General features: G+C 44.5%; 1 protein-coding gene across 1 annotated transcript; it reads right to left on the reverse strand.

The window, feature by feature from the left end:
- Positions 1 to 1,101: 1,101 nt before the first annotated feature.
- On the reverse strand, positions 1,102 to 7,337 carry LOC306775049 (inositol hexakisphosphate kinase 2-like). The gene is made up of 5 exons (XM_079265260.1): positions 6,869 to 7,337; positions 4,498 to 4,732; positions 3,801 to 3,952; positions 3,125 to 3,300; positions 1,102 to 2,581 (listed from the first exon to the last, which is right to left on the reverse strand). Exons 1-5 carry the CDS (start codon positions 7,110 to 7,112, stop codon positions 1,973 to 1,975), a joined length of 1,416 nt encoding a protein of 471 aa, XP_079121386.1. The 5' UTR covers positions 7,113 to 7,337; the 3' UTR covers positions 1,102 to 1,972.
- Between the last annotated feature and the right edge of the window lie 2,516 nt (positions 7,338 to 9,853).

Here is a 9,853-nt window from a genome sequence, read left to right on the forward strand (position 1 = left end):
ACATTGTCTGACCCCCCCCCCCCCTTCCCAGTACAGCTGAGATGGAAGAGCCTATCTTTGTTATCTTTCCATCCTCTCATCTATCAATCTTTCCATCCCTCTGCAATCACACAGCACAGGAACATCAGATCTATACTGCCTCAGGGACTGGCTGTGGCTCTGCAGCTGAACTTTGGCAATATATTAAACATACATTTGCATCTAAAAGTTGCATGCAAATAAGGTATGTGCTCATAAACACCCCCTAACCCTGCCCCGACCCAGACTCTCACAGAATAATGTGTCTGTCCTTTACTGGGTCACAGTAAAGGTTTTGACCTTTTATTGCACCGTCCTAAACCACCACAGGATTACAGAATAAGCCAGCTCCAACATACAGTATATAAAGAACATATGTGTTGACAGTCAACCAATGACATTATTGAGAAAAACAGTGTCTGCACAGCTAGCGGTGAGGAATATGGGGGCGGGGTTGCATTAAGATTGACATGTCAAACAGCAAACTGTGTCCACAAAAACGACAATGAATGAATATAAAATTGTGCTTTATCCTTCAAATTGACTTGAAATGTGTGTGTCAGATGGATGTGTATGGCAGCAGTACATTCCAGAGAGAGTGGCTTGTGCTTTCTGTTGACACAAGCCTGCTTAACAGCTCTTCTCCACACAGGCCGCCGGTACTCCTCATGACACGGCACCTCTGGTAAGAGATGGCCGGGACCGGCTGAGGCAGCCCAGAGTGTCGTCATCCCCCTCCTCCTGCCAAAACAACCCGTCTCTGTTTTAACATCTCTGCAACAAATAAATGATTCTAGACGAAGGGAAAAACGTCTTTATATATGTCCGGGGAACCTTGTGTAATGGCTGCACTCCACAGCATTTGCTCCAGTTAATTGTCTGCAAAGCAGATGGTGAGAGTGGGTCTGAACGCAGACCCATACTTCGTAATTTGTACTTTGTAACCATGTAATTTGATTGCGGCACATATAAATTAGCCAAGTCTGTGGCTTCATTCTGTAACCCAGCGATGATAAAGTTCCTGACCTTTTCAACAAATCACATCAAATATGAAAGAAGACATGTTTACACAAACCAGTGTCTTTATTTTCTTTGCCAACAAAGTGTGGACAACACATACATACAAGACAGAGGTACCAAAGATGTCAAACAACAATATTAATTAATATCATTATTATAACATCAATAACATGGAATGTAGTACTCTTCATTCATATTCTTTTTTGAACTTTTAGTTTATTTTATGAAACATGTCAAATAAAGAAATAACTCTATGTCATCTGTCCCTGATACCTATATGAACATAGTCTCTTTGAGTGGAGATGAACAGGGATAGAAGGATGGCTGAAAGAACAGGCAAACAAGAAGACTGGAGGGAGTGGGCTCACGACCTCTCCTCCTATCGGCTCTGTCCTCATACAACTCCTGCTCTCTCTCATAACCCTGTACCAGTGCAACCACATACTTGTTCAACAGGATGCGTTTGTGCGTACAAATTGCTGACGCCTTCTTTGGAATCGGACATAAGGAAAATATTTCGTCTGGATCCGTCTCAAGACTTCAAACTACTTTAATTGCTGCCTACCCATTTGTTCCAACAGTGAACTGTGTTAAACAGAATGATGACGTCGGGTAAATTACCTCATCAGTCACAATCTGGGAACCCATCGGCGATCAGTCTGACAACGGATAAGATGCAGAATCTGTTTATAGAGATTACATCAGTCAAACAGGTGGCTGGTTTATGTTATGTGCAGGTCTCTTTCATATTCCAAAGACGGACACACACAACAACAGGAACATTGAGAAGCACCAACGGCGGAACCAGGAACTGGGTCCAATCACAGGCCAGGTCTATGTTTGAATCTCTCTCCGCCTCTGTAGTCCAGTCCTCCTCTTAGTCCTCTGTGTTACTGTGCATCCGTGTCTAAATGTGTGTGTGTCGTGTCAGTCTTCAGTCTGTGCTGTGGTTCTCCAGCTCAGAGATGATGGTGATCAAGTGCTGGAGACCAAAGATGTAGCCGCTGTCCAGGCCCTCGTACACCACGCTGTCCCCGTGGTAATGTCTGCAGGTGGTGTGGGCAAAATCTATCATTCTCACATCCACCAAGGGGCTACGAGCGTCTGAGAGGGACAAGCGAGCCTGGCTGACACCTGAGCTCCCGCCACTGGTGCTGTCATTGCTAGACGTGGAGGGTCTGCGAGGAAAACCAAGTGCACCTGCTACTTCACCCTCCTCCATTTCTGGTTCAGCCTCCACCTCCTCACCTTCATCCTCTTCTTCTTCTTCTTCTTCCGAGAGGCCGTCCTCAGTGTGTTTTTGGTGGGGCGCTCCGTCGTAGATGATGAGCAGAGAGCTGGAGTAGAAGCGATAGGATTCACAGGTTTCCAGAGCAGCTTGCAACTCTCTGAGCCTGCACAGCACCGATGAGAAGAGTTCACTTCGTAGACGCCGTCCGCTGTGGAAGAATTGGAACAAAGCCTCCTTGAAGCCCAACACAGTCAGCCTGCGCCCATGGATCTTGTTCATGAACATCAGCTGGCCCGTGTCACACCGGTACACCTGAAGGGATGGAGAGACATAGAGGGGTTGGAAAAGTAGAGAGGGAATAGTGACTACTTCTATCACACCCAAGATTAGTTTGACTATATTGAGTGCCTAAAATTGGCTTTGTTTCACCTGGACTAGACTGGCAGGTAAAAGAGATAATAACAGTCAATTGTACAACAAATGTTTTGTGTCTTTTTTTTCTAGTTTCTAGTTCAATAATCCCAGCAGTGAATGAAAAAAGGACAAGTGTTCCAAAATGTACAGAGCCACTGTTTTGATTGGTCATAGTCAGAGATGATGAACAGATGTCGGTTTGATTTAACAGCTAAAGACACATTTCACTGCCATTTGGTGCTTGACAGGTGCTAATTGCAGACTTGTGTCGAAGAGTAGATTCCATAACAATACATGGCAGTCAGGTTTATGAAAGGAATGGTTAACGAACATTAGGAACAGTCTCATTAATACCGAGATATAATATAACTACATCACTTCAGAGGTGTTTCAAATGTCCAACTGTCCCTTTAAAACGTAGCCATGAACAGTGAAGCTCACCTGCATGCCAGAGAGGCAGACTCCTAAAACAGATGCTGTACTCTGCTGGCACTTGTGCATCTTCCTCGCTTTTTTCTCTTCGGGGACCTCATCTCCATGCTGCTGCGTGCCCATTTTCAGGTCTAACACACACGGCAACGTGTGCCGCCACGTCAGATTCTCCAGCAGGAGGAATTCTGGTAAACTGAGTCAAGGAGGCAAGAGCCGTAAAAAATGTGGCCATCTCTTACACTGATCAGTTCACAACATACAACTGCTTAACAAGGTTCAATAAAAAAAAACCTGGGTCCATCTAAGTTTTTCCCTCCACAGTTTTAACTGCATTCACATAAATGCTACAGTCCATGCAATACTGTATGTAGAGGCAAGTCACTTCAATATCAAGTAACTAATGGGAGTGCTTTTGGAAGCACAACTCCACCAGACAAAGACATTGATAGCTAGAAATTGTAGGAGGTATAGTCCCTCCGGTTACATGCTGGAGCCACTGACAATCATGTATACATTTCAGCTGCATCAGGTGTTAAGGTGTCCCGGTGGCTCAGTTGGCTGATGCACGTACCATGATCTCTAGCCTTGAACCTCTGGACATTAACTCTTAATGCACTGTGATGCTGAATGTCGTCAAAGTAGGGGCCAGAGAAACAGTGTAGTTGTCAGTCAGGGGAAAGGATACTGTATTGGTTGCAGTGCATGGCTTTGTCCTTCATCTTCTGCAGGTGGTGCTGTTGGGTCCAGGGGTTGTGTTTGAGCTGTGGTACAGCGTTACTGTGACTGCGCTCCAGTCTGTAGTAGAGCACCTCGGCCTCCTCCTCCAGCTTGTTAACACTGGACGGCAGACGGAGAGAGAATATCATTCGATTTAGGCACAAAGAAGAAAGAAAAAACAAACTCAGCATCTGCTGGGGATCGTAGGTGAAGTGTGTGGGTCTTAGAGCATAAAGAGAGTGTAGTAATAAACTGTTATAATGGATGTAAAGAGGAAACTAATGCTGTTGTGTCTTTCACTTCCTATGATCCATCCAAAACATTTTAAATCAATCTCAACATTTATTTCGCCGTCAATCAGTATCAGCCTTACGGCCGTTCTGCCACTCCAAGCCAGGGCTGACGAAGTGTTTGTGTATATGCAGACATGCATCTGTTGTAGTTATATAAGCCTCTCTCTGGCTGCCAAGGCCAAGGATCAGCCTCTCACAGTATGTAACGCCTAAGGTTGTATGTGTAAGTTAAAGTGTGAGTCATCTGTCAACTAATGTGAGTCTACAGACTACAGCTCTACCATTCATGGAAAACTAAAGATGATGGTGAATAGATCGTGACTGGCCCACAGTGTACTGCTGTTTTTGATGGGACATTTTCTTTTATTTTACCTCTTGTCCTGGTCTTTGCAAGAATGGCGGCTTCTGCCATCTTTGCTGTAATTTTCGCTGTCCACAAGCGGCCAGGATGCCATCATTTTCCCCCACATGAGCATCTCGCATTTGGGCTCGCCGTCGGCCGAGGGGTCCTTGTTTTCTAAATCATCTGCTGGGTCACTCTGGATGGGGTAAGCAATCAGGCAAAGGTTCCCTTCTTCGTCCTCCTCGAAGCTCACTGACACCACACCTGAGAGCCGAACATAGAGGGAAACAGAAAAACATCTGGATCATGAAGCAGGGAAGATAATATGCCTCTCATACTGAAGCAAAGCAAGATAAAGCTGAGAAGATAACACAAGCTCTTAAGTGCAATGAATCTTTTATCCTCAACCTGCTGCTTTACAGAGTAGTTTGTGTCTACACCCAAATCTCTTGAAGACATCTGTCCTAACGATACCTGGACAAAATCACGACAAAGGATGGGACTGAGATACTGAGCTCTAAAAGCAACACAGAAAAGGACAGAATGAGAGAACAATCAATCAATATCAGTGTGCTGGCATTGGGTTTTAATGGTGCTCTTAAGTAGGAATGCTCAAATGCATATCGCAACACAGAGAAAATAATAGCCAGACATAAATGACACAAGGCTGCATAATTTAATTTTCTGTTTATTTGCCAAAAATTGAATCCCACACAGATGATGAGCAATATACATAAATGCCACACAGAAACAACACAGCATCACTGTAAATGTACACAGAAGAAAAAGATATGCCAGTCTACAGGCTTCACCTGGAGAGCACAACACATAACAGTCAGCAGGACAGGTTTGTATCACAAACATACATATCATCATCACAAAGTCTTTCCTCCCCACGGTGCCCAATAATATGGCTGAAGGAGAAGGAGGACTGAGAACGTAAGTGAAAAAATAAGTATGAAGAGGTGAAAATGCTGAAATGACAGGACCGTTAAAATATTTAAAGCAAAGCAAGGGAAGGGAATGATTGGTTTTTGAAAGGGGGATGTTCCAGAGATAACAACTCGCGGTTGTATACCTTCGCCAACTCAAGTTGCATTTTACATCCATGTCTGTCCCATATAATAGATGTCGTGATAAAAGGTATTATGTGTATTATTTGGCGAAATTGACATTATCCCTATATTGATATGCACGATTCCAGTGAATCATTTCCAGTAAGAAACATGCATTCTTCAGTTAGAGACTATTTGTATCGAGGAGTACAGACTTTGTGGGCTATTGCCAGCGGAACTGTCTCCAGATCGACGCAGGGAAAAAAAACAAGAAGCTGGTTGGTGGACTTCCGCAGGCGCGAACAATCTCCTCCTGTACCAGTGAACATCCAGGGAATGAATATAGATGAGTCGAGGGTCTAAGGACAGAGGATGTTGTTTGCTGTACAGCTTGTGAAGGCAAATTTCGTATTCGTGATATAGGGATATAAAAATAAAATTGATTTGACTTTACTTTGTCAAGCTTTGTTGTTCTTGTTCTGCTGTTTGTCTATTGTTGGGTGCGTTAATAGAGGGGAACAAAACTGTGAAATATGGTCACAATCACACTTTCTGTTCCTGAGCTATGTCGTTGCATAATGGCCAGAAAAGTGTTCTTGCAAAACATCATGACGTCGCAGTGAAGTCAGTTAAATGTCATCATTTTATCCTATTAGACATTTGTGTGAACTAATATGTTGATGGCACTGAAGCATAAGAAACCTGAAGACCTGTTATAAATCTGTGTGAGTGACATACAGCTTCCCTCATTAAGAGGTGACATGTCCAGTATGCTCTGTTTGCTAACGTCACTTACTGTGCTGCATTGTTTAAGATCCTAAAAAGGGCGTGGTGGTGATGTGACCATTGGGCTTGTGGACTAATCCACAGTCGTCCGGAGGTTTAGGGCAGGTCTGCCAATGTTGACATTTCAGATGCAGATGACCTTGTGGTGGGTTTTGGGATCAAAGCGAGGGAGAATCTCACTTGCTGTCATTTTCACCGGGCTGGCCGTCAGCCAGAAAAATAAATGGGTGACGTACCTGTGTTTGTACAGCCTCCTACAAATAGGACATCGCAACCGGGTGGTATGTTTGCAGGAGGCCCACTTATAGCTGCAGCTGCAGCACCGTCCTGTGGCACAGTTTGAAACATGCTGCTGACAAGCACCTGGAAACAACACTTGAACAGGAGCAGGGAGCTCTGTTTCCTTGAAATCTAAGAAATTAACACACAACCTGCAAAGCATCATCTCCCCACCTGACTTTCACATAAGCACATAGAGCAGTGACATAAAGAAAGAGAGCTGAACAACAACACAGCATCACACAACACCGGTTAGAGAAGGAAGGATAGTTTGCATTACCTCTATACTGGGGGGTGAACTTCCTCATTGCTGCAGGCACGCTCTTGTAGAACTGATGTTCGCGGAGGATGAGGGGTTTGCAGATGGTCTGCTCCCCGAGGCGCAGGACGCAGCAATGTCCCCCCACTTGGTGTAGGAAAGGCTCAAGCATCACCCCTTTCTCCATGTAGCACTGCTGCTGCTGTTGCTGCTTTTGCTCTGCATCCACGGCCTTCTGGGCCTGAGCCTCCACAGCCGGACCCATCCTCCTCTGGTCCTGACCACACCGCCGTGGGCATTAAGACAGCAAGGAGGAAATAGAAGAGAAACAGAATAAAAAAAGCCAAGTTTTAGTGGATATCTTCTTCCTTTTTAACTCCTTGTCTGGCAGTTATTGTAGCTGAGTAGAAACAGAAAGCCACAGAAAGTCCTTTAAATGTTGAGGTTTGGACCAGAGCTGCAGCGTCAGATAAAGAATACAGAGATCCTGCTTGTGCCTCCACTTCAGACAGAATGTTCTGTGACAGCTGAGAGCTGGCTCACCACTGGTAAAGCTCTCGCAAGCCTGACACTGGGCCCACCCCCATAACAAGCAATCCACCAATCAGGAGCGCCCAGAGCAGGTTGTTGGGTGGTAACCCTTCAAGGGAAAGAAGCGAGCACACAAAGACAATGGTGGGAGGGGAGAGAGAGAGAGAGAGAGAGAGAGAGAGAGAGAGAGAGAGAGAGAGAGAGAGAGAGAGAGAGAGAGAGAGAGAGAGAGAGAGTTTTTCTCTCTGTCACAGCAGGTTTTAACAACCTGACACAACAAGTAACACCATTTCCTGTAAAGTGAGGTTTAGAGAAAGGAACAACAGAACAAATGGGAGATAGGAACACGGAAACTGGCGTGCAGTACAAAATACACTGATAAAGGTCAAAACTAAATGCCTTACTAACTACACAGAACACGTGGACTGAAAGAGCCAACAGCTTTGACATGATACGCAAAACGTGGTGCAAGAAGACTTCATTTTAATGTTGTCACACTTACAACAGAAGTATGTTTAGCCATTCAAAATTGCTGCTCCCAGCTGGAGGCTCTGTGGCGGCCAGCAGGTCCACCAACATTGCTTTCATTTTTTCATGCAGTTCGGTGGAAAAAAGCGTCTCTTTCACAGCTTATAGCAGAAGGTAGCGTATAATCAGATGCGTGTCTCTTTAATTAAACCCTCTCACTTGTGGTTCTGTCTGGCTAGTTTAGTTGATGGATAAAAACCAAACAATCTGTCAATGTTTTCCAAGACAAAACCAAAATGTTTCATGATCTTATGATGTGATAATAACAAGCTTTACTAAAAGTATGCACACTCCCTCATACACATGAAAAATGATAAGAACAGCGGATTTCTGGCCCACCAGGTCGAGCGGCAATGGGCAAACTTGAAGTAAAATGGTCACACTTGAGCGGTCTGAGCGACTGTGCCTAAGTCCTTCAATCAGAGGATCGGCGGTTCGATCCCCGGCTCCGATAGTAACATGTCCATGTGTCCTTGAGGAAGACACTTAACCCCAAAATTGCTCCCCTACGGTGTGATAGAAGCGTCTGCTAAATGACTGTAATGTAAAGCATTGCAATGTTTCTACACACGGTGTTTAGGGGCGTTACGAGGCCCCTCTGTGTTCGCTACACCGGGGGATCAATTACCAACCATCAGGGATCATCTTCAGATCCGCATGGATCCTATCAATTTTAGATGGCAAGAGGCACTTTTGCCTTACTTAATATTCATGTTTTTCCATTACACAATGCCCTTTTTAACTGACTGGAGTAAAGGTCTATAATGTAATTTGACTGATGGCAAAATCAACTTACCCACTCAAAATGTAAGGACTAAGAAAATAAGTTTGCATAATTTATATAATAATTGTATAGTATGCATTCAGCTTTAAAAATGTCAATATGTTTTGTATTTACTTCTCCCACTTACACCCCGAATTATAGTGGCGTAGCAACAATATGCTAGACCATAAAACTAGATGAATGAATAAGAGTTGCGGGGAATCCTGCCTGTATTTAAACTCCATCGTAAAGTGAAATTCTTCCAGACCATAAGGATTCAATTGAAAGATTTAAAGAAACTGATAAAGTAGAAGATGTCGATGGCAGCAGAGGTGGTGGATAAGATAAGGAGGAGGGGTGACAAGAGCGGATTGCTAGGAACTCATGCTGTGGCCAGAGTGGAAACTATAATCCTCATTCATCCTCCTTTTCTTCGTGACACAGATTGCCCTAGCAGGCAAAACAACATCTGATTAAGACAGTCATTCCCTGCTTTCTCCATTCATGTGCGTCCACCTTTACGCTGCTGGTGGGAACACACAACACAGACAGAAGTGCATGGTGTATTACCAAAACGTGTGACTGTGTGCTCGCCTGCTTGCACAGGCACGTGGGTTTGTGCTGTACATTGCAGTTGAACACTGGCTGGTTGTGCAAGGAGCAGAGTCAGAAAGCCAGAGCTAATCTCTCTAATCCTCCCTAAAGGAACACAATTAGAAATGAAACCATGCCAAACAAGTAGGAAATAGACACAGTTACACTGAAACACACGTGTAGTTTTGCTTTCTGTCTGATGGTGGACACAGAAGTGGGTTAGCTCTTAATCTCTGAGTTCATGATCACATGGGTGTCCTGCAGCCTTAACAACTATGTCAATGTCAACTCCTGTATTGCATGCTATATTAAAATTAGATCAAAGAGAGAGTGGCAGAGAGTTGGCAATGTCAAGAAGCCAACTTTAAAGAAGCTCAATACGGAATTCAAAAACAAATCTATGATTGAGGGATTGCCTCCACGCGGCTCTCAATGCGGCGAAGGCTGAACCAGCGGCTAGCAGCTAACGGTGCTAACAGCATGAACAGTGGCAACAAAGGAAACAGTGCTACCAGTGTTAACCAGAGGGGAACAGAGGGTGAGCGCTAAACTTATGCGAGGACGCCATCGGTGGGAACAGCGTTATGAGA

The sequence above is a fragment of the Melanostigma gelatinosum genome (assembly GCF_949748355.1).
Source record: "Melanostigma gelatinosum genome assembly, chromosome: 3".
Classification (NCBI taxonomy): domain Eukaryota; kingdom Metazoa; phylum Chordata; class Actinopteri; order Perciformes; family Zoarcidae; genus Melanostigma; species Melanostigma gelatinosum.